Source organism: Anopheles merus, chromosome 2L, assembly GCF_017562075.2.
Source record: "Anopheles merus strain MAF chromosome 2L, AmerM5.1, whole genome shotgun sequence".
Classification (NCBI taxonomy): domain Eukaryota; kingdom Metazoa; phylum Arthropoda; class Insecta; order Diptera; family Culicidae; genus Anopheles; species Anopheles merus.
The window spans coordinates 12,548,076-12,571,993 of record NC_054083.1 but is presented as its reverse complement, the minus strand read 5'-3'; the positions used below and the strand labels follow the sequence as shown (position 1 = coordinate 12,571,993).

Sequence of the window (23,918 nt, the reverse complement as noted above, 5' to 3'; positions counted from 1 at the left end):
TACGAAGTGAGGGTGTTCATCAGCCGGTGGATTCGTCGGTCGTCCGTTGGCTGTAACTTTCACCAGTCGGTTATCGGATATCGCGGATGGTACACCAGTTTCGGACCAATGCTAAATGCAAGCCTTGGTACTTCGGGAAATTAATTCGAATTACGTAGCGGAAGCATTCAGCCCGTCAGTATTCTGTCGTATTGTCGGTGTGCGTAGTGTTTGCTAGTAAGCTTTTGCATTCAGGGCAAGGGCAAGAGTCAGAAGGATTAAATTTTGTGCACATTTGGGCTATGTGTTGTTATTCGCAAAGCGAGTAGAAAAATAGTGCAAGTTTTTCTAAAAGTATTTGTGCTATAGTAAAAAGAAGGAAAAAAATACGCCATCCGCTGGCGATACATATCATGGTGTAGTGATAATGGTAATGATGATGGTGTTGGTATCGTGTGTTGGTGAAATTAAGAATGCTCAAGCATTGGGCCGGCTTACCGTGGTCCTTGACAACGCGGAGCGTACCGGCTGAAAGGATAGTCCCAGTGTGTGTCAGGCTTCACGATGTTTAGTGCCGTGGGAGATCATCTGAGTGGGACCGCCCTGCGAGAGGATTACAGTTACGGGCGGTCTAGTCAGCAGATGCTTCTTCTGGCCGGTCGCCAAAACGGCAGTACTTTGGGCGATGCCGACGGTTCGTTCAACGCGAATAAGGCGTTACTAATGAGTGCCCCAACAGTCAGCGTGCTGTTGATGACCACTTCCTACGCCTCGTACGGTGTGGAGTTACCGCCAACAGTACCCTCGGCCGGCCTTCCAGGCCTACCGCTGGGAGGGAACAACTCTTCCGTCCACTACCAGCCACCACCCACCGTCCATCATCCGGCCGATGCCGTCACCCTGTCTCCGGCGCAGGAGTTCGATCAGCAAACGTTCGTGTACTACGCGGAGGTGCTGAGTGTGATCAACTTCTACTACGTCCCGGCCCTGGTGCTGTTCGGCAGTATCGGGAACGTGCTGTCGGTGCTGGTGTTTTTCAAAACCAAGCTGCGAAAGCTTTCCTCCTCCTACTACCTGGCCGCGCTCGGGCTCAGCGATACGTTCTACCTGATTGGCCAGTTCGTGGCCTGGCTGAACCTGGTCGACCTGAAAATCTACATCCAGGAAATCTGCTGCCGCTTTTTCACCTTCTCCAGCTCGCTGTGCTGCTTCCTGTCCGTCTGGTTCGTGGTCGCCTTCACCGTCGAACGGTTCATTGCCGTGCTGTATCCGCTGAAGCGCCAGACCATGTGCACGGTTCGGCGCGCGAAGATTGTTATCTTCGCGCTGACAATTGCAGGAATTTTCATCAGCCTGCCGATATTTTTCTTCGCCTCACCGCAGTTTTCCGCTTCCATGAACGACACCATCTGCGATATTGTGCAGGAGTACAAAGTGAGTAGCATCAGCACCAGCAGCACGACAGTGTATAACAATTGGCTCACCTCTATGGTTAGCATAGCGCACACGTACATTGGCTCCAGCTAGTGGTGTTTCCGGAGAATGAAAGCGTGACGGTGGCTTTGGCCATTGTTTCACCCAACTTCCTACACAAAAGAAAGTGATTGAAACTTTTTTTTCTCCCGCGCTGAATTTTTACCCTACCATGGTGTTGTTGCAAGCAATTGTTTACTGTACAGGGTTCCCATGTCCAAGTTCGGAACACGGAGCGGTGATGATGGTGGACACCTGCGTATTTGCTTCGTAGGATAATTGCTTCCGGACCGAATGCGAATGAAATATAGGAAGGAAAGAAAACCTTCATTTATCATTATTGCATGGATGAGAATTGTGCCCTTTTGTCCATCTGGCATGCGGGTTAGGTTGGTGTTTGTTTGCCGATTTGTTCAGATTGCAGAAGAATGAAACCTTTTGTAACACCCGTTCGCACGGAAGGATAACAGATTCATTTACCCTCAATTAAAATGTTCGGAAGAGATGGCCTTTGTTTGTCCTAAGTAAACAATTTATCTCATGTTTGGCAGCACACTCCGCCAATGGAACTCCCATACGGTGGAGAGATTTTCTGTTGTTCGCTTCGATTGTGCTACATTGGGGAACGTGATAGCATGTTCGTTCAATAAGGGTAACACAAAACGTAGTTTAATTTATTTTAAAAACTCCGGTTTAATATACTTTAATTCGGCATTACAAGGGATACGTTCAAATTTAACGAAATTATGATAAGGTAAGCTACCGTAACTAATATCCCTCTGAAACACAACAAACGGGTAATGACACCACGAAACAGTATGCGTGATGCCATCAGAATGAAGCTGCTAAGCTTTAATTTACACCCAACTATTTTAAAGAAGCGTTTCGTTAGAAAACAGCATTAAATAGCCGCTAATAATTAGCTTACATTCAGTAGAAGCTTCACGGGAAGAATGGCATCTGCCAAGGATTACAATGGGTACCGCGATTTTCAATGAAACAGACTTTTTATCATTAAAGTAGTGATGAGTATAAAACTATATCCTTTAAAAATACTGAATTCCTGAAACTGTGCAAACTAATTGCGATTACAGTAAAACACCGTTTATCGGGACTGTACTCCACCCGGATACTTGGATAACACGAGAATTTTGGTCCAAGAGTTTTTTTTACTCTAATTAGTGTATTATTTAACACAATTTAACACGATTTAACAACATGCTCATCATGGGTTCAAGTCCCGAAAGGACCGTGTCACCGTACGTAGACCTGACTATCCTGCTTTGGTAATCAATAAGTCACTGAAAGCCAAGCCCACTAATAGTACAGGCAGACTTTTACCGACAACAGTTTAGTGTCAAAGAAGAAGAACAGATTTTTCAAGCCTCCTCCTCGGCGCGTCATACCCCCTTTGTATTGCACTGTCAGTTTTTACAGCAGCACGGTTAAGAGGGCAGCCGAGTAAAAGGTATGAAGATAAACGGAGTTGAAGAAATGATTAAATGAACAAATAAAAAAATATTTCATGAAGGAATAAATTAATAATTTGAGATTTCCATCCTCTGCTCAGTACATTACAAATATTAAAAGAAATTAGGTTGAGGTGTTTGATGATTGCATGGCAAATAATGCATAAATTGCTTTCATTTAACTTATTTCACATATTCATTTATTCAGTTTTTTTTTAAAATCCACTCAAATTTTCTCAACTGAATTCAACTGATTTTTTAAAATAAATATTATGTTTTTTTACTTTACACTTAAAACTATAAAAAAGCAGTACCTCAAAACAATGTGAGAATATAACCTTGTGGGAATTAAACCTTTCCGATTTTATAGAATACGACGTGACTATTCATTAGACCACCGACCCTTCCTAAAATTGTCTCTTGCTTATATTTTATTGCAAACAACTCACAAACTCAAACATTGTAGCTTCTTTGTGCTTATTATATATGAATTAATAAAAAATGCCCAGTTGTACATCCATCGAACACTTCAAAGATCTAAATAATTCTCGATCATACGACAGATCTCAGATCTCGATTTGGCCATCATAAGCTAGTGGCTAAAACAGCGAAATATTTTTTATTATGGAGCTATTTTTCCTCTTGTTTATTGATTATAATAACTTTAGCGCTCGTCAAACAAAGACAAATGAATCAAAAACACAAAAAAATGTTATTCGTTTGCTTAATTTTATTCTTGCTCTTGCTTAATAACAAGCACCTCCCTCAAAAAAACGTTAAGAGAGGTGCTGTTATAGATTCCATTCAATTTACAAATGTAAAACTTATGTCAGGGTTGGTTGATACAGGTTTTTTACAAATAAACCACATTCCAGACTGTTACGCTTATTAAATCGTTCATATTGTTTATTATAATATTTTGTAGCAATGGTTTCATTAATGTATATTTATTCTTAGTATCTATTAACAGACACATTCCTCTAACGATTATTATTCTTACCCCAATCGACCCCATAGTGACGAAAATTACTTGAAATGAATAACATTGCACGCAGTTTATTCGGACAGTTAGTTGCCTTGCCATAGCCTTATAACAACTGGCAAATATTCGAATGCATAACAATGGTCCCATTGTCCTTTCAATGTTTGTTCCCGCTCTCCCCTTTCTTTCTGTTGCAGGACCAGGCGGCAATGTTCAACTTTCTCGACTTCATACTGGTGTTTGTGGTACCGTTTACGATAATTGTCGTGCTCAACACGATCACCGCACTGACGGTGTGGAAGTTTGCTAGCATCAGACGCACGATGACCATACCACGGAGGTACGTACGTATGCACACGATTGCTATTATTACACATCGGTCCATTATGAATGTGACCGACAGGGTGAGAGCGTTTCAACCGGACGCGAACCTCGAATGACACACCATATCCTTGTTGTTACAGTTACGGGACAAACGTGCGCGAATCCCGGCGACAGCTGAACATTTCGAGCAGCCAGCTCTTTGGCAACGGCACTGTCCCCGTCCAGCAGATACAACTCTACAGTAAGTATGGCTGCGGGCCGCTACCATGCGATAGAACGTTCGGAATGTCCGGCACGTGGACATACCTCACATACCGCATCCGCACACACACGGACGAAAGCGGACGAATAGAACCAAGCTTTGTCCGGTTTAGATAGTGACATTCAGATAGTTGGGCTACACATTCTTGGGGCACTTCGGTACAATGATGCCATAGTTACTAATGTCGTTACACAAACTTTTGTTTTCGGTCTAATCTTGCCCATTCCGTAGGTCGTAGCCGGGTTGCAAATTCTCAAATCAAGGTTACTAAAATGCTGCTTATCGTTTCAACGGTGTTCGTTTGTTTGAACCTACCCAGCTACATTGTGCGAGTAAAGATCTACCTGGAGGTAAGTGGAATGTATGTTCTTGATGAAAACTTTGCGTCCCTCGGTTAGGTTACTAGCCACAGACAAGATATACTATTCCAGTACCCTGTGGCGAGACCCAGCATGCAAAGATACGTTGCAAACAGTTTGGGAAATGTTTTTCTATCAACCTTTTGAAGTGTGAACTTGGCAAGTATGCCGCAGAAGTTTCCGTAGATACCATAACTGATGAATATCCGCTCGCTCTAATTAGTTATCAGTCTATGTCAATAGCCAGCACTGCCCTACCCCCAAGCATTAAATGGAACTGTGATTTCTTTGAACTCGAAGGAGCGTAGATTAAACGTAATTTAGAAGTTACGATTGTTGGATTCGGTTATGATTTCTATTTCTCTCGTTGCCGCTCCCTACAGACGGAACACACCAACATGAACATCTATCTGGTGCAGAACTGCTGTCAACTGTTTTTCATGACGAACTTCGGCATCAACTTCATTCTGTACTGCGTTAGTGGGCAAAACTTTCGGTAAGCTGTGTTATGGGACGCATGTGTGTGTGTGTGCGAATGTGGTGTTCCGGGCGACTGAAAGTTTTAACTATTCCTTGTTCTACACATTCACAGGAAGGCAATTTTTGGTATGTTCCAGAAGCGTAGCCAACGGCAAATAAATCTCGAGCATACCTCCGGTACTCAGGTTACAGGTAACGCAAACAAATATTCACCGAAACCACGAGAAACGTCTCTCTACTGAGTTATGATTTCTTAATGCATTGTTTATGGTGTGTCACAGAATTCGTCCTCCGCTCCAATGGTTCCAAGATGCGAAGAAACACCACCATATCAGACACCGCAGATGCGACGACGTGGCGAGAGTTGGCCGACTATGAAATTACCAACTTTGTTAAGTAGCAGTAGTCTCCTGTGGTTGTCTTAGCATAGCTAAGCTCATTTATATATGTGTAATAGTGAATGGCGTGACAGGAGTGCTGGTAATGTGGTGATATTTTCAGCGAACGAACACTCTCCGTGCGAAAGTTGTTTAAGGTTTAAGTGCTAAGTGACATATTACAAATTGTGTAAATACTGGTGCTTTCCCAAGGCGGTAAAATATACATCCTTATTTTTTTACACGTTCAATTAAAGGATTTATCATAAATACTCTGCATACGCAATGAGAATATCCGAAATACGCAATCATTCATGACAGGTAAGGAGATGGGAAATCCCTACATAATGGTATTTGTGCATGAATTATGAACCTGTTGTTTACATCTAAATGTGCCATATGTGCTTAAAAATATATAGAAAAAATACTATGAATAAATTGTAAAAAAAATATTTGCTTTAAGTGAAACAGATTCACTGTGTTACAAATGAAAAGCATAATAACATGTAAATTAAAAAAATCATTTCAAATCCAGCTACGACACTTTTTACACAATTGCTTTTCTCAATCCACTAAAAATATTCAATCAGATACACAGCATTTCTTTAGCAGAATAAAATAAGAAGAAAAAAAAGCAAAACTCTAGTTTACTTTTTGCTTAAGTTCTCAATGAGTTTGAACAATTTTGGGTGAATTAAAACAAATATCGATTTATTTGCATTATAACAATATTTATATTTTGTTTAGCTAGAAATATCTGGATAGCAAATTTAATACCTTAACTGTTTTTTATATTGTAATGAATCACAACACATGCTTTTCATCGTGTGCTGATTTTCGGAATTATCAAATAATAATTATAATGACACTTTCAACATACGGTTGAAATTTATTCATGCTATATTTGTTCCGAAATATATTTCGATTGATTTATTCTATTTTAAAATATATTATCTTGTTGCACTGTAGAACAGAAAACATGTGAAATATCAAGGAATGGAAAGAGGAGTTTCTGTAGACATGTCATCTGATAATATAAAAATCCAGAACGCTGTGATGAAACAGGTGAAAGTGTGTTGATCGATTCGTCGGTGTGTCGTTGAATACTCGAAAGAAATGGAATAATAGTCTATACCCTGTTAGGCTTATACAATGCTTATGTGAGGTGGGGTAAGATGTAATGCTGATGTTTTGAATGTGAATATAATTAATTAGATCTGATAAAAAAAACCTTAAAATATCGTTTCATTTTCATACGGTGTGGTTGATGGATTTGTTTTTACGATATCCTAGATGAATGTAGAAAAATAACATCAAAGTGGAAATAATACTCATGCTGTATCAAAATATATTACTCTAAATGTGTAAGACGTTGGTCGGTCTCGTGGTATAATCGTCAACTCGTACGTCTCAACAACATGCCCGTCATGGGCTCAAGACCAGAACGAACCGTACCCCATACGTAGGGCTGAATATCCTGCTATTATGGGTAATCAATAAGTGGCTTGGCACTGAAATCCAAGTTCTACTAGTGGTACAGGAAGGCCTTGGCCGAAGACGGTTGGTTGCACCAAAGAAGAAGAAGAATGTAAATGTAGTTTTTTTTTACAATAAAAATACAAGATTTTGACGATACTAACCAGTTTTTGCACACTTCGTTTCTATATTCTAGTTTTTAGTGTAGATTATTTCTGCAGGAACATAATATGAACAATCGATAATTAATCACACACTTAATTAAATTAACGAGTCTACTTTTTTGCTGTAACATACTTTATTTTGTTGAGAAAGGTTCAAAATAGTTTTAAACGATGTTAATATATTAAAAGTATTGTAACTCATTTCATATGGAAAAAAGGAAAATAAAAAGAGTTTGAAATGTATCTTTATGTGTACACATTTATCAAATAATGTGGAACGCAACTGTTTATTGGCTACGAAAAAAAATAACCCGCATATTGTTCCTCTGGAAAGGAGAAAACTCAGCATTCTAACCTAACCCACAAAAGGAGCATTAATTTGAAAATAATCTTAAACTATGGTTTGATCTTAAACACGTGAAAACAACTTTCAATGCTTTCAGTACGTTAGGTCAACCACATTCACAGCTGAATCGTGAATCGATATGACGAAACTAACATCTTTTTATTTCGTTAAACTAACTTATTCCAATTAGCGGGGTAGGTCAATGTAACGACGTGATTAGAGCTTATCTCAAAGTACACATGCCATAAACCGAATTCAGCAGAATAAAACGAAAAACATGACAAAACATTTGATTGGGACGGAGTCAAAAAACTTGTGGAGCAACTTAACATAAAAAACTCCAAAGTTTAGACAAAATATATAAATAATGTAACTATATTTTGGCTGCCAATATTTTTATTTTTGATGAAGAATCTGCAATTAAATCTTCTTCTAACAATCATTTAATGAACTGAAAGTATAAAGATAAATTAGACGATATATTGACATTTGGTTATTTTATTGAACTATTTACGGTTTATTCCAATAATTATTTGTTATACGGCACAGCTATCACTCAGAATATACATTTCCCGACTGATGTACCTATAATTAATAACCTAAAATTCTCGCTATGGTTCTATGGCTCATAAAATCGTGGTTTGGTGGTCCAAAAGAATTTATACGATATAACATCTTAAAAAGAATTAACTTTGCGATTATAATGGGAATGAAACTAACTTTTGAAGCATGTTTGATGTTTGACAAGATATCATTACTCACATAGCTACTAATTGCTATACTTTTATATCATTACAAATGATTTCTTTCTATCATCATAATCATAGTTGAAATAGTGAATGTAGCAATGTGTTGATATCGCTGTATACTATTGATTTGATTTATTGATGTGTTAAAAAATACTTTAATTTGTTAAAACATGTCTCAAGAGTAAAATGAATTCCAATCAAAATTAGGACCACCATCATTCGTAATTTGTTAATTTTCTTTACTTGCTTAACGAACAACGATGTTACTCGCTTATTTCGCTCTCGTATAAACTGATAAAAATTTAAGCAGTACATTTTAAACTCAAAAAATCCTGTCGTTTACGCCTGGAGTTTTCAAATTGAAGCCATTTTTACAAAAAAAAATACCAATTTTATGTTTATCAATTCTATAAAAAAAGTAAAACATAAATATTAAACACTTGTAAAACATGCCTGATAATGTTGCAGCAGTAGCTAGTGAGGATATAAAATCATAATGTTCTTCTTCTTATTTAGCACAACAACCGTGGTTCGTTATGGTCAGCCTTATCCACTAGCGGGCTGACTTTTCGAATCGATTTATCTATAACTTCAAAGTCACTCCAGCGTATGTGCGCCTCGGTCCATACTAGATTTGAGTTCATCTCGCGTATGTTTTTATGTCGTTCGGCTTGACGTCTGTAACACGGGATTGGTGAAAAAACCCTACTGGCGGGTTGAAAAAAATAAAAAACCAGGGGTGCATTGGACGTCTGAACCATAAATGTAATCGGATTGACTGATGGTACGATGGCGGCGATGCAGATGTGGCAAAAATGAATTGCTAAAAATAACTCCGCGTGATAGCAGTTATCATGGGGAGACAGGTATTTTTCAAACAAGTTGTTTAGAAAGTTGTGCGTTTTTCGTTTCGTTTGTAACGAGATTGAGTTTGGTCAAAAGCTGTTTTGTTAAGCCTAACATAAAAAACAAGACTTAAATAACATGAAACATTTGCTCAAGTAAGTGAAATGCGTCGTAAAGAATCTGTTTATTTTGGGAAGGGTTTCTGCCCACTGTTAGCATTCATTTATTATAAATTCCTTTGCCAGCAAATACTCTAGCGCAATGAGAGATATTTTACGCTGCAAACATACAGACAGATATAGAGATAGGTTTGAAAAAGTGATTTGCTTAAAAAAAGAATGAGACGAGTATAAAACGGCATCTTTAGCACATTATACAACAGCGTGGAGTGTAGCCATATAATGAAACATAATTGAATCAAAGTATTTCAAACTGAAAAGCGGCTCGTTCAGTAAGCTTGTCTGTCTTTCTACCTTGAAAATGCACTCGTATCCGCAAATGTTTACGGCGTGTGTTGGAAATATTTTTACTCGTGGATAGAACGTACGTGCTCATCTTTCACTGGCAAATTATTGTCTGTCATCAGCTTGATCCATGTGGAATATTCTTTATCAGAATGAATCGTTTCTGCTGCGATGCTTCGGGACTATGAAATGCGCATGAGCTTCGGATGAACTATGTTAAGGAAAATCCGGTAGAAGGGATGACCGCAGACTATGCGCGCATATCGTGCCAATCCTCCCTTCCACTGTTCCAGTGTTCATCGCACGCTGGCTTGCCTTGGCCAAGTGATGGGGCCGCTACCGAACAAGCGTGAATCTATTATCCATTTAACACATTCGGATAGGATGGTGCGCTTCAGTTGCTGATAACCCGGGCTCGAATTTGGCAGCAAACACGCCCGTTCGTGAGTGGGCATGTGATCATGCTAAACGGTTGCGCGGTGGAGGTGGAACTGATCAATATCATCCTCTCAGGCGACAGTGCGCGATCGTGCTTGCGGCCGTACCAAGCAGACAGTGCGGAACGATTGATCGGATCCGGAATGCAGGTGATACTAGTACACTCCCTGTCCGGTGTGCGTGTGTGCGTGTGTGTTTGAGCAGGACTTCCCCGGCAAGTGACGGTTACGCGTTGCGCGACCATAACCATGCTAAACGCAAGCACCGTGCAGCCTCCGCTGGCGGATGCCCGTGTCGCTATGGAGGCGGACGGTGGTGCCCTGAATCTGACCGAAACGGAGGTGGTGATGGAACTGATTGGCAACTTTCTCAACTTCTACTATATGCCGCTGCTGGTGGTGGTCGGCAGCATCGGGAACATTCTGTCCGTGCTGGTATTCTTCAACACGAAGCTGAAGAAGCTGTCCTCCTCGTACTATCTGGCCGCGCTGGGCATCAGCGACACGTGCTACCTGGTCGGGCTGTTTGTCACCTGGCTTAGCTTCTTTCAGGTACACATCTACACGCGCGAACCGTACTGCCAGCTGTTTACGTACACGAGCGGGGTGAGCAGCTTCCTGTCCGTCTGGTACGTGGTGGCCTTCACGTTCGAGCGGTTCATCGTCGTGCGGTATCCGCTCAAGCGCCAGAGTTGGTGTACGGTCCGGCGGGCGAAAACTATCATCGCCTGTCTCACGATGGTCGGCAGTGTACACAGCGTGCCGTACATCTTCTACGCCGGCACCCAGTACTCCGAGCGCAGCAATGTCACCATCTGCGATATGCGAAAGGAGTACACGGTATGTAACAAGAAAAAAAAGAGGATGATGAAAAAAGACAAGCAACTGCAAATGCCAATATTTCGATTCTGCCGTTGAAATTGTAAAATTTTCAATCTGCCACCTTACATGACATTTCCGGGACGGTAACAAATGGTTCAGAATTGTAACCAGCTTGAGCAGCAGCGCGCAACCCAACACACCAGAGCAGCATTGCTTTGTGTGCTCTATAAATGGACCCGTAAGCATGGAGCTATTGAATAAACATTAATCTTTATTTTTTTGACTCGAGCGTAGCTGGGTAGCTTTGCGGTATCAATTTTGTCGCCTGCAAGAAGACGTTGAATGTCCGCCCATAAGAAGGACAGTTTTCCAACGTCGGTAAAAGCTCAACGCTCGTCAGTCAGCGGATTAACAAGTGTGACCGGAACAACTGACAACCGCCCCAGAAAGATAATGTGACCGAAGGGCGATTGAGTGTGGTATCCATTAATTCAATAGAGCCCGTTTGTGTCCGGTGTAAAGCGAGCATCGCATGGGGCAGATGAATGTTTAATGCAATTTATTGCCATCCGTTTGAGCTTGCGTTGTTAACAGAATTAAATGACAATTAAAGTTTTATCGGGTCTGGTGGATCTCGAAACAGAAGCTGCCCTGCAGGGGCTATATTCCCTAGCCTAGCATCTGGTTGTTATCGTTTATTAACAAAAAAACTATATAATGCTCCCATTAATGGGTTGCCGATTGGTATCCAGCATAGAATCGATAAATTATAGTCTTTTGTGGAATCCTTACAAAAGAGTTAACAACCACAACCATTTAATTTCGAAATAGATTAATGTTTCACAAAACAGTTGATGCCCACGGTGCACTTTAATTCTACTATAATTGAAATTTAAAATTTGATACATAACGAACATTGCCATAGCTCGCAATGTGAAATACGTCGACGAGAATTGAATTAACCTCCACGCGTTCTAGTACCAATGTCGCACGAAATCTTGCCTTGAAGCATATTATTTTAATCATCACAAATGCGGCAGGGAAACTTGTTTTTCTGTGCCACCAGCAAACACAAAATTCAACCCCGACTCACACAAACACACAAAGCCGCTTTTGCAGAATATTAGATCATGTCGCGAGAGTTCCTCGCTCAACACGCTGTGTCGGTCGGCTGCCCAGTCGAATACGCGCCGCTCGCTGTGATCTGTGAATATGAAAGACAAACAGAAACATCACCACTGACTTTCTGAGCCCATGGGCAGTATTGGTAGCAGTAGTAAGATGAAGTGAAAGAAACAAGTTCTACATTTTACATTGCTGCACGGGATTGGTTTGTTTTAATAAGCCTCTTATTTTACAGCCATCCAAAAAAACCGACAAAAATCATAAAAACTTATTCAAATAATTGTTTGTGTTTGGCTTTCTACTACTAAGTCACTGGGCGTATGGTTTAATCTCCAGACACTCGACCAGTGTCGGTGTACGTACATGTTCAATTTATGAAATTTGAGTTATTGGCTGTTTATTTAATTTATTTATTGTGAACATTTAAAATATTTAGTAATCAATCTATAATGTAGTTATTGAAGCTACAGATTCGTGCTTTTGATTTAGCTTATCTTGGTTATCTTATTTTGAGGTGGTTTTTTGCTTGACCCGTAAACAACAACACAACATTTCGCAAATATTTTGTAAATATTTGGATTGCATTGTTCAGCTGGATTCAATGACATAAAACAGATTCCAAACAGGTCACAGTATGCGCTCATTATCGCTCTTTATTTCCTGCCCATCAAAACAGGGTATAACCCTACGCATAAAACCATCTACTTTTTGTAAAGGTAAATTAAAAAAAAAACCTTTTCACGGCACCTGAAATGGATCCTTAATGAAAGATTGGATGTAAAAAAATAGCGAAGAAAATTTTTCACGGCAGAAAACCCACTTCATGTTCCTTTGGTAAAAACTTTCGCTTTTTGACTCATCGTTTCAGACCTTTTGCGCCAGCAAGTACGACAAGAAAGCGTACGCATTTGTAAAAAAAAACAACACAGATACTTTGCGACGGGTTGGGAATGAACGCACAATTCACAAATATGATTTAAAACCTGGTCTTCTCATATTATGTGTTGGAAAACTGATTATAATTGGATAATCTACCTCGCGTACCGGCGTTGCCGGCACTTGAGGCGGAAGCGGCGAGCTACCCAGTGCGAAGATGCGTAGGAGACATTCCTCCTCTGTATTGGGAACCGGATAGCAGATTTGAGTGGTTTATCATCGAGCGGAAACCACTAGCGAGTGGAAGCAGATTTTCAGTTTTTCGTTTCTGTAGCAACGCGTACTTAACTCTCGGCAAACGAGATCGATCCAATTTTTTGAAGTACACGCACACATTTTGTCATGTCCTGTACACTGGAGGAATGGATTTTAAAAGAGCAATAAATCATTCAATGCTTTGGAGATCAATTTGTTGGTAGACCGAAGGTCAAAATACGTTCCAGCTGTCTGCCACGTTTGGTTTGATGTGTAGTATTAATTACAAAATTGTTAATTTTTCAGGAATCTAGAATGAAACAAAAAAAGGAAATATGTTAATGATGTATTTATGTCGAAATGCAGTATATCGATGGTATATATTCTAACTGAAATAACAACCAATAAAACCTATCCACGGTAGTAGACGCATGTTCTGTGAAAGGAATTAAATGAAGAGGGCATTTAAAGTTATTATTTTGGAAAAGAAAAAAATAACAGTTCAAGTTTAATCTGTATACAGGGTTTTCCAATCAGTTTCGAACGTAAACGTTGTTATTCGCCGCGGTCAAGATGTTAATCCACATCAATCTAGTATTTTATTTCGATAATAATTTTTTCGTTATTTCTTCAGCATCATTTTCGACACGACTCAAGCTGGATTGAGTTGGACAGTTTTTTATGATGATTTGAAAATCATGTGTAAGAACTGAAATTATCATTGTTCCGACGTATTTCTATGGAAACCAAAACTTGTTAAACCAATCAAAAAACGTATTTTACATTACGTTATTACATTAAGTCTTCTTTTTTCACTTGACTGTCGTGTATGACCTAATAAGACTATTACAAAACTTACTGAAGACTGAAATGGCCCATCTACAGAACTCTGTTAAGACTACTAGTTAAAACCATTTCTAGATCATTAAGATGAAAGGCGCAAATAAACTATCAAAAAACAGCATATTGCTATGGATACGTTCTTGAGACGGTAATGAAGCATCGAATATGAAGTCATAATAATGGTTGAGAATTATTTGAGCCATATTATGTTGTCTTGATATTTTTTCTGTGGAAATCGCTTGCATTTGAGCAGAAATCCATGCCAATTAAATTTCACTGTATAATATGTTAATAATTTGACAAATATCAACGCACCTCAATATTATGTATCTTATTAGTTAAAAAAACATTATTTAACAAATTTTGTTTTGAATGCCCGCAATTCGTACTAAAAGCTTTGTCATAATAAACATGACGTGAAAAGCGTTTTAAAAATGCCATTTTTCTATTTGGCATGTACACTATGAATTTGTTTATCAAAATATCAACATGTCTGACACAAATTGGACACACAAATCAACAATCATATCAATAAAAATGGACTCCATTGATTTTAAGATGAGAAGGACTTTTCTGATCACAAGTTCAGACCATTTGTAGTGCAATATGTGTGGCTAAGATCGATGTAAACATCATATAGCTTTATGAAGCGCTTGTGTAGACTAACAAGTTTAAGACTATCCGCGCACAGGCAGTGTCAGAGATATGCAAATTTATATAATTGCGATTTTTCAGTTTTATCCCCTGAGTAGATTAGACAGATATCTAATAATCTTTACAAGGGGATATCCCCTTGAATAATCTTTATAAGGGGAAAAGAAAAATAAATATGTTATGGTTCAAAACCGTAAAATACAACTCACGCACAAGTAAGAAATTCTCGGCATATCCACGTTTTGCGTTAATAGCGTATTTCAGGAACAACCCGTATAGTCTGTTCCAAGTTCCCTTCACCCAAGACTTAATATGCATTTAATAAGATCAATTGATCCTGATGCCTTAGTCTCAAAAAACAACTCTTTAAACGTGCTTAAGAATACATTTATAGGTTGGTTAAAGCCAGCCATCAAAAATACAATTTTAGTTTTAACAGACAGTCTTATAAGCGTATTCATTACGATTTAAAGGTTTTACATCTTTAAGAATGTTGCGCATCTTCAAAGGACATGTTAAACTATATGGATTGGTACACTCATAATAAATAATGCTTTAAGATATGTTTCAGTGTAAAAGGTATGGGAAATGTTTCTTGGGACTCATTAAACCTAGTATTTAATAGAATATTACAGATGATGAAAATATTGTTTGTTTTTTTTTTTCAAATGAACTCCATTTTGCCAAGGTTAACAAAAAGTACTTTGTGGCGGATCCATTGAGCAAACTAACAGTAATTTATACCTTATTACAGGGCCGTTCAAGTCACTTTCTAATGTGCCACATGCTGGACTTAGGTTGACAGTGATTTGTTGAAAAACATGGGGAAGAACTAAATTTTTACTTTGATGGAAATGCCACAATTGGCAGCTGTTGAAACCCATCATGTAGACGGCGAATAATGGTATATACAATGAAAAGTGACTCGGGAAGCCCCACTCGGCGAATCACTGGTTGAATAAACATTACAATAGGTACATTTACATCAGAGAAAAAGTTCGTGTCGCATAAGTGTGATAAGATCAACCCATCTTTTTAAACCACTTCTTAATGATGTCAAGGGATAAAATCGTGTCGTCTGAACGTAATTATCATTTATATCTTACTTTTAGCCGATCTTCAAACGTTTATTAAAATTGAAATTGAAACTAAATGTATGGAAATGGCTGAAACCTATGGCCAATAGTAAACCTGTAATATTTATTGGGCCGGTCTGGTGGTACAGTCGTTAACTTGCACGACTAAACAACATGCCCGTCATGGGTTCAAGCCCCGAATAGACCGTGCTCCCATACGTAGGACTTGACTATCCTGCTATGGTAACAATAAGTCACTGAAAGCCAAGCTCACTTCACTAGTGGGTACAGGACAGGCAGGCCTTGACCGACAACGGTTGTTGTGCTAATGAAGAAGAAGAATATTTATGCTCTGAAACCAATTAATTTAAATCAGTATGCCACTATGTAAGCCATTTATCGCGGCAGTACAATGTGCAGTGTGTACTTGAGTACTTCTATCCTTAATCAAAATTCAGCACAACACGATACATATGAACATTTCAAACTTATTGCTCATTTAGCAACTTATACTCCTCCTATCAACTGCATAATTAGCAAATTATTGTTTACATTGTTCACGTTTTCTACCAGTCACAAATGGAAATTTTCAACTACATCGATACGGTGATCGTTTTTGTCGTACCGTTCACCATAATTGTCGTCCTCAACTCGGTCACCAGCTTCACCGTGTGGCGCTTTGCCGGACTGCGCCGTAACATGACCCTGCCGAAAAGGTAACGAATGTGCTTTCTCTCCCACCACCTCCTAGCAAATGGCTCGGAACCCGCAGCATTTTCAGTTTACATATTGTCGGTCTTATGAATGCATGTTTTGTACTTCGTTTTACTGCAATGAATAGGAAACCATCGAATTTAGAAATCCGGCGACAGCTGAGCTTCCAATACTTTTCGACCCATCCCAACGGCCGCAATGGCATTCTGAGGAGATCTAGCATGAGTATGAAAGATAGGAACGTTCGCGCACTTCTACGGTACAGTTCTTCATTAACATACTCTTGTTTGCACTTTTTACTCTTTCTTTACGATACCATCGTTGCTATAACGGACCGCAGGAGAGAACCGGATGCTGCACTCTCAGATGAAGGTCACCAAAATGCTGCTCATCGTGTCCTCGGTGTTTGTTTGCCTCAATCTGCCGAGCTACGTCATGCGCGTCCGTGCATTCGTGGAGGTGAGTAGGGCCGTTGCAAAGAAGCCCACACGGTACCGGAAGATTCCTTGTTGGTAATTTGTGCCGACTCATACGTGCCTTGTGCGACAGTTATTAATTGAGAAAAATCTGGTACGGCAATGTCCTTGCGTTCGTGTCTTTGCGACGATGTTTTATTTCTTCTTCCACAGACGGGCCATTCGTATCTCACCATACTGGTGCAGTACTATTGCTATCTCTTTTTCATCACCAACTTTGGCATCAACTTTATTCTATATTGTATTAGTGGACAAAACTTTAGGTATGTTACGCTGGAACGTCAGCTTGGTGGAATGGAGTTTATGCATGGTATTAATATACATTTACTCTCACTACGTTCTACTTTCATCTCACTAGGAAAGCTGTGATAGAAATGTTCCGCCGACATCGCAAGAGCCGGGTGAACCAGGAACCGAACAGCGGTTGCGGTACTCAATCAGGTATTATGTAGCAAAGGGTACGCATTTTCATTCCCTGTTGCTCGTGTTCGCTAGTTTATTGCCGTTTGGATGCTATTGTGCATGGCTTTTGTGTAGTCGTAATATGAACTTTGAAAGGGAATACCTAGAAAAGTTGTTGTTTACAGCACGTCTAAGGATAACCATTAGTAAATTATAGATTACGTATAGAGCTTAACACTATAAAATGCATCACCACATGATGACTGCATGCTTGTGCCAGCCAATTAACGAGCCGCAATAAGTAACCAGTGTGTTAGCAAAAGCGTTTACTAAGTAGTTTATGAGTCGATCGTTCCAAACTGCTTGCCATTGTAAAGCGTGAGGGGTTGGAAAGCAGATGTACTACTATAATTGTGCGTTTCTAATTAATTTTATAGAGCTGTTGCGAGCATACGGCAACTTAGCCCTGAGACGTACCAGCACTCCGATGTTGTCTACCACAACCACTACCACCACGAACCGTACAGCGGAAACGATATTGTGGAAGGATTATGCCGACGCACCGGTTATGAACCTGCCCTGATTCTTCGAGCTGCCGCAAAAACTTCAAATGATGTAAAGACCTAGCTAGGGACGGACAAATTCATATCGGTTTCCAAGCTTACGAAGGAAGGGAAGTGGTATATTTTAGCAGAGTAGCATATTTTTTATCAAGATAAGCATTTTACGAGACGAAATAATTCAACAATGTGTGTACCTTCTGTACTGAGACAGTGATTGCATGCATGTGACAGTATTATGTACATCGCTCCCAACAGGAACAACAATATTTGTGCATCTCAAAACTACACTGAATAGTTAGGCGGAATGTCACCTATTATTGGGAGGAAATGTGTTAGCAAACAGCACTGTGTTGCTTTCTGTGTGAACGATGATATCGATGGGAATAAACAGAGTGTGTGGTCTACTTTTTACTGAAACATGAAAACTCGATGAACTTGAAAGGAAAATGATCCGAAATGAAAAAAAAGGACAAGGCAATAGCCAAACATGATTGTAGTGACGGCTCGATTATAAGATAATGCTAACTTACTGATTTATTTTTCTTATCGTATGGTACTACCGTATCACTGCTACCGACACACTTTGAAATATATATACAAACCATTCCATAGCGAAGTACACAAAATTCCGGGAATAGAATATTGCTTTCAGTGTTGTTATTCAGCCGGTTGACTGGTAAGATGATTGTTCTCAAGGCAATGAAATTGTTTGACTGTCGTTTGGGCTTTCTCTCTATCCGGTGCTTTTCGAGCCAAAATCTGATTTATTGACGAACAAAGCAAAGGGATGCGCGACTTGTAAAACAATTGACATAGAGAAACGGCATTACGCGTGGGCCTCTTAGTAAGATCTGAAGTAGCGTTGAAAAAATGAGACAGGAAATTCAAACTGAGCTGGGCTGGAATACAACACGTTTTCAGATGGTTCGTCAACATGTTACATTCGCAAATATTACTTTATTATTAATAACAATAATAATAATAATAATAACAAAGAAACATTTGTTGTATTCTTTATTTTATCTTTTCTCAATAAAGCACTTTGTAGCTCACTAAAAGTCTGCAACTCACAGAGCTCTTACTGTTTTTTTGAATAAAAAGTAGGAAAAACGTTTGTTATATATCCGCGACAACAACGAAAGCGGTAGACAACAATTTTAAACCATGCGAGGGTTCATTGATAAGTCAAATTGACAACATTATGTCTTGTTAAGGTATGAAAATAACCTGACGTGTATATAATACCTCCATTAGCTACATGATGAGCTCGGGTGAAGCTAATGTGTTTCTATTCCAAGCATTATCCAAAGCACCGGTGATTCAACGTTTACAGCGTTCAGTGTACAAACACGAGATGGTTCTTTGCACGCGTGTGTTTGTGTGAGTGCGTGTATCTGGTTACATGATGCTTCTGTGAAATCGGCCACTCGAACGTTTTGAAGACACGTGTCACTAGCGCCACTGTTCTGTTAGAAGCTGGACGCACTCATCGTGTGATTGCCCAGTCCAAACGGAGGCACACGCGATGTGCGAGTGAAAAATGTTCCACGGGCACTGTTGGAAAAACAAAACAAAAAATAATGAAAACCCACTTTTGGGCAGCATGAAAATGAGTGCTTCTATATTTGCTACCATTTGCCATTTGTTTTATTGCGTTTTATGCGCTTATGTGCTGGAAGATAAAAATTACATTTGATCATGTTTTCTTTTCCCCTCACTTACCTGAGCTCAAGTGCTTCTCCCATCGCAACACACTCACGCGAGGATGTGTCACGAACGTCCGGCAAACAGATATCGGCCTGTCTCGAAATTTCATCCCGGCTGCATGCGCACGCTACGAAGCTGTTCGGTAGCGGAATTGATTCCGCAAAGAATCCGGTGGACCGCGCGTGACTGCAGCTATCTGTGTGGACGAACGAAACGTTAGGAAGCTTTGAACCCGCTTCTGTACACTAAATAACGAGTGCCGGATGTCCGGGATACTGTACGCAGTGTGAAAACGTCGAGCGTTTCGCAACCGGGCTGTGGGGGAGTGCCACCGTTCGGGAAAAAGTCGGCATGTCCGCGAACAATATTCTCGCCCAGGGTCATCCCGTCCGTATGGATCACGTCAACGAACTGGGCAGTGTCGGGTCCGACGGCATCTTTCGAATCTAGAGCAAACAGTGGCCCGGCCGGATCCAGTGCCGTCACTCGGCGCACCTTTCCATCCAAGTACCGTCCCACGTTGCCTGCGATATGCGCACCGAGACTGTGCCCGATAACATGCACCTGGCTAGGCTCGATGCCTAACCGTTTCATGAAGCGTGCTAGTATGCTACCTAGATGGTTCCCCACCGGCAGTACTAGGTCACGAGCGGTCGGATAGTGCAGTACGGCAGCGGGAGACCAATCGGCCACCAGTAAGTTGTGAGCATCCTGCACCAAGTATGCTGTACGTATCGGAAGTATCGATACGTGGTGGCGATCGGCGTTCCAGCCATGGATTAGAACCTTCAGCTGTCGACGTAGGTCCAGTTGCGGTGGCGGCACGAACGATTCCACATCCATCTCTTGCTTCAGCGTTCTGTATAAGGCACAAGGATAGAAACACAAACCACGTTAGTCATCGAAAACCCGCATCTTAAAAGAATACTTTCCACGGTGAGAAGAAGTACAGTTTGACTTCATTCAGCTCTTTTGTGAAACTCGATACTGCCGACGTATCGATGGCAAGAGCAAATAGTAGCACAACAACACATCCGACGGTACGGAGCGAAGCCATTACGTTAGCTGCTTCTTCGTGACAATGTCACAGCACAAATGCTACAGCATCGTCCAAGCAGTGCTAGCAACAGTAGTATAAGATGTTTTGCGTGTTTGTAAATAGCGGTGCGCTTTTCAATGAAAATGCTGCTGATTGATAGACAAATTGTCCACATCATCGATTGCAATTGTCCATGAAAATAACCACTACTTACTCACATTAAAAGTTTGATTTGAGCTAAATTGCTAACCGTAAAACGTCGATAAAACATAGCAATGATATAGATAACCCTAAATACAAATTAGCATTCATTTGAAACTTGAACATTGACTTTGTGAATAAGCTTCATTAATCCAATACACATCCTTAATACGCTCCACTAACAATTTCATATTGATTGTTCTACTCCCTAAACATCTCCCCAAACATAGTACAGTTTGTTTCAGGCTATCTTGAATCAGAATTAGTTTTAAATTATTACATAAACACTGTATTTTTTATTATCTTTGATAACCACTTTAAAAATGAGAAGCTTTTCTCTTTTTAAGGAACGCACCTAATATGCCGTATTGCTGAAATGAATATGTGATTTATAAATATACGTTGTAAAGATAAATAAACGATTATCATTTTTACTTTGATTAATTACATTATTACAAAAAAACATCTGTTCTTAATTTAGAATGCTTTTGGATTGTGTTGATAAACTTGCGATCTTGCGATAATAGTGTATGTTGTTTTGTTGTTGATTTTTACTTTTAAAATACTTCATTTCTAAATATCGTATTTTAGCGTGTACAGTCCGTTTCATAATGATAGCTTCACCAAGTTTCTTTTTTTTTTTTTGAATAAGAGCAAAAAAATGTTATAATGTTGAAAACAATTCTGTTGCGTTTTCGAAAGCATTTGAACATTTTTTTCCGAAAAATAGTAACAAAAAAGCTGTAAACATTGTTGGTAATAAAACAACTTGAAATGTGGACGCTAAAACTAAAGCTAAATCAGATAGCTAAAGCTTTTTGTAATTGAACTCTCTTGCATTCTATCTAGCCATTTAAATTTACCACTGTCTCACATTAAAATTGTTATTCAATTTAAGTATGGGTCGGGGAAAATAGCTCACTGAGTACGAAATAGGCTAAATTGCTACAAGAATTTTGCGATGAAATTTTCCAAGTTAATGCATGATAAGCATTATCTTTATGATCCAAGTGCTTATGACCAAAGGAAGTCATCTGGGGGTCCAGAAAAACTATCTGTGAAAGATAAACGAAGAATAATTAGAGCAGTTTTGAACTCAACAAAAAGATGTCTTTCAATCAAACGCAAATTAGGAATGAATGTAAGCAAAACAATAGTGTGTCGGACACTTGACAATCTCTTTTTATCTCTCGATAAAAAATGATACAAGTTTCCCATTTTAAAATGTATCACAAAACCGCCAAATTAAAATTTGTTACGGAACACATGACCTGGAAAAGTGAATGGAATAACGTAAGTTTTATCGATGTAATATCGAACATATTTTAACTTATATATTGACTGTAGGTCATTTGAAGCAATGAACAAATGATCAATCTTGATAGGCTAGAACGTTATTTGGACTACTGGTGACATTTATGGTATGTGGTTCTGTAATGATGTAGGATGCATTTGGCAGCCATGGAAAAATGAGTTGGTGATCGTTCTAACAAGGAAGGACAGTGGTAAGAACAGCCATATCCTTGACAATAATTTGAAACCTTACTTGATCATGTACAACATCAATCAGTTAATATTTATATCGTTTCCGTGCATCAAGATAACACTTGCGGACATATTAGTGAGAAAACTAAGGATTACCTGTATAGAATCCGACTCTTCCAAGCGTTTCTGTATGATTTGGCTTTCAGTGACTTATTTATTACCATAGCAGGATAGTCAGTCCTACGTATGGGAGCACAGTCCATTCGGGGCTTGAAACCATGACGGGCATGTTGTTAAGTCGTACGAGTTGACGATTGTACCACTAGACCGGCTCAATACTAATACTAATTATTACTTTTACAAAATTTAAAACCAACTAAATCAGTTTTGTTCATGTTAGCAATCTAATTCAGGCCAAATTGGTTATTTTTTCATGCTTCTAGAACAAGCAAATGGAAGGCCGTGGAAATGGAAGTTTGCCTTTGTATTCTTTTGAAGCTTTAGTTTTTAACTTTTGTTCCTTTTTGTCTATGCACTTTCTTGGGAGCACTTCTTACTTTTTCCAGCATTATCTATGTGCATACCCAAGCTTTAAACTAAAATGTGTAATCTAATGTAATGTCTCAGGTGTAATCGAAAAGTCACTACCCGTATATAACGACCGCATTAATAGGATTGTGGTCATTTTCGATCTGAACGGGGGTTGTTTTACACGATAAAATACAGTATTTTTGTTTTTGAATTGAACTTTACATATCATTGAATCTTCCTCACTAACTTCCAAATAAATTAAAAATACAGTGTATGAAAATCGTTGGAACGTGGAATTCGGGGGCTTAAAGAATTTCATGAGACTTTGTAAGATATGAATGATTCGAAAATACCCAAACCCCTAGGTTGATAAAGTTGGCGAGACTAACCACAGTCGTAGCGTTAAATAAAAAAGTAAAGAAGATTTTTAAAAGATGTACAAAATTATCCGAAATATACAGGTGCAGTCGCACCATAATAACCAGATTTTTTGAGGTTCGAGAATAATCGGTTGACAGCCTGCCTTGTTGGGATTAAATTATAAAAGAGTAATTTTAAATTTGGTGAATTGAGTTGTTTGTAAAGTTAATGTATGTACGTTTGAACAAATAACATATTATGAAACTCATCTAAATTATTCAATTTTAATTAAATTCCTGAGTTCAACCTAAGATTTGGCAGGGTGCAATAACAGCATTCCGTTATATTTAAACGTCGACATTTTTTATCCGCATAAGTTAAGATTAAGTTATCTAATTTGCATAAACAATATCTACTAATTGCATATTTTAGCCTTGTTGGTATCACGATCGTGTGACTGTGGCGGGTGGTATTGCTGAAATGATCTAGTTGGCGATTTTGTAAGTTGTTTTTAGCTCATTCAAATTGTTCAAACATATGCCATATGTTCCAAACGATCCCACCCTAAATTTTGTTTTTTTTTTGCACACATTTAGAGCAAC

General features: G+C 39.2%; 3 protein-coding genes across 4 annotated transcripts; 2 read left to right on the top strand and 1 right to left on the bottom strand.

The window, feature by feature from the left end:
- Positions 1-73: 73 nt before the first annotated feature.
- On the top strand, positions 74-5,950 carry LOC121594159 (growth hormone secretagogue receptor type 1-like). Its single transcript, XM_041917178.1, has 7 exons — positions 74-1,413; positions 4,101-4,243; positions 4,368-4,468; positions 4,721-4,839; positions 5,232-5,344; positions 5,441-5,520; positions 5,610-5,950. Exons 1-7 carry the CDS (start codon positions 544-546, stop codon positions 5,726-5,728), a joined length of 1,545 nt encoding a protein of 514 aa, XP_041773112.1. The 5' UTR covers positions 74-543; the 3' UTR covers positions 5,729-5,950.
- Positions 5,951-10,116: 4,166 nt separating this feature from the next.
- LOC121593961 (neuropeptides capa receptor-like) lies at positions 10,117-18,450 on the top strand. Of its 2 annotated transcripts, none has more exons than XM_041916765.1 (7): positions 10,117-11,027; positions 16,412-16,554; positions 16,680-16,777; positions 16,893-17,011; positions 17,182-17,291; positions 17,387-17,469; positions 17,868-18,450. In XM_041916765.1, exons 1-7 carry the CDS (start codon positions 10,437-10,439, stop codon positions 18,011-18,013), a joined length of 1,290 nt encoding a protein of 429 aa, XP_041772699.1. In that variant the 5' UTR covers positions 10,117-10,436; the 3' UTR covers positions 18,014-18,450. The 2 variants fall into 2 exon arrangements, with proteins under 2 accessions (XP_041772699.1, XP_041772701.1); XM_041916767.1 differs by having other exon boundaries at positions 17,387-17,486; positions 17,868-17,959.
- Positions 18,451-19,121: 671 nt separating this feature from the next.
- LOC121593042 (pancreatic triacylglycerol lipase-like) lies at positions 19,122-20,759 on the bottom strand. The gene is made up of 4 exons (XM_041915077.1): positions 20,636-20,759; positions 19,982-20,559; positions 19,716-19,896; positions 19,122-19,547 (listed from the first exon to the last, which is right to left on the bottom strand). The coding sequence occupies exons 1-4, from the start codon at positions 20,755-20,757 to the stop codon at positions 19,463-19,465; spliced, it is 966 nt and encodes a 321-aa protein (XP_041771011.1). The 5' UTR covers positions 20,758-20,759; the 3' UTR covers positions 19,122-19,462.
- Positions 20,760-23,918: the final 3,159 nt, after the last annotated feature.

What these genes read in the sequence shown, in the direction of transcription:
- LOC121594159 (XM_041917178.1), top strand. Translation starts at nt 544, where the DNA reads ATGTTTAGTGCCGTGGGAGATCATCTGAGTGGGACCGCCCTGCGAGAG. An exon ending in ATATTGTGCAGGAGTACAAA is followed by an intron (nt 1,414 to 4,100) that starts GTGAGTAGCATC and finishes TTTCTGTTGCAG; the next exon opens with GACCAGGCGGCAATGTTCAA. An exon ending in CCAGCAGATACAACTCTACA is followed by an intron (nt 4,469 to 4,720) that starts GTAAGTATGGCT and finishes CCCATTCCGTAG; the next exon opens with GTCGTAGCCGGGTTGCAAAT.
- LOC121593961 (XM_041916765.1), top strand. Translation starts at nt 10,437, where the DNA reads ATGCTAAACGCAAGCACCGTGCAGCCTCCGCTGGCGGATGCCCGTGTC. An exon ending in ATATGCGAAAGGAGTACACG is followed by an intron (nt 11,028 to 16,411) that starts GTATGTAACAAG and finishes GTTTTCTACCAG; the next exon opens with TCACAAATGGAAATTTTCAA. An exon ending in ATTAGTGGACAAAACTTTAG is followed by an intron (nt 17,292 to 17,386) that starts GTATGTTACGCT and finishes TCATCTCACTAG; the next exon opens with GAAAGCTGTGATAGAAATGT.
- LOC121593042 (XM_041915077.1), bottom strand. Translation starts at nt 20,757, where the DNA reads ATGGCTTCGCTCCGTACCGTCGGATGTGTTGTTGTGCTACTATTTGCT. An exon ending in AAACTGTACTTCTTCTCACC is followed by an intron (nt 20,560 to 20,635) that starts GTGGAAAGTATT and finishes TGCCTTATACAG; the next exon opens with AACGCTGAAGCAAGAGATGG. An exon ending in GGAGAAGCACTTGAGCTCAG is followed by an intron (nt 19,548 to 19,715) that starts GTAAGTGAGGGG and finishes TTTTTCCAACAG; the next exon opens with TGCCCGTGGAACATTTTTCA.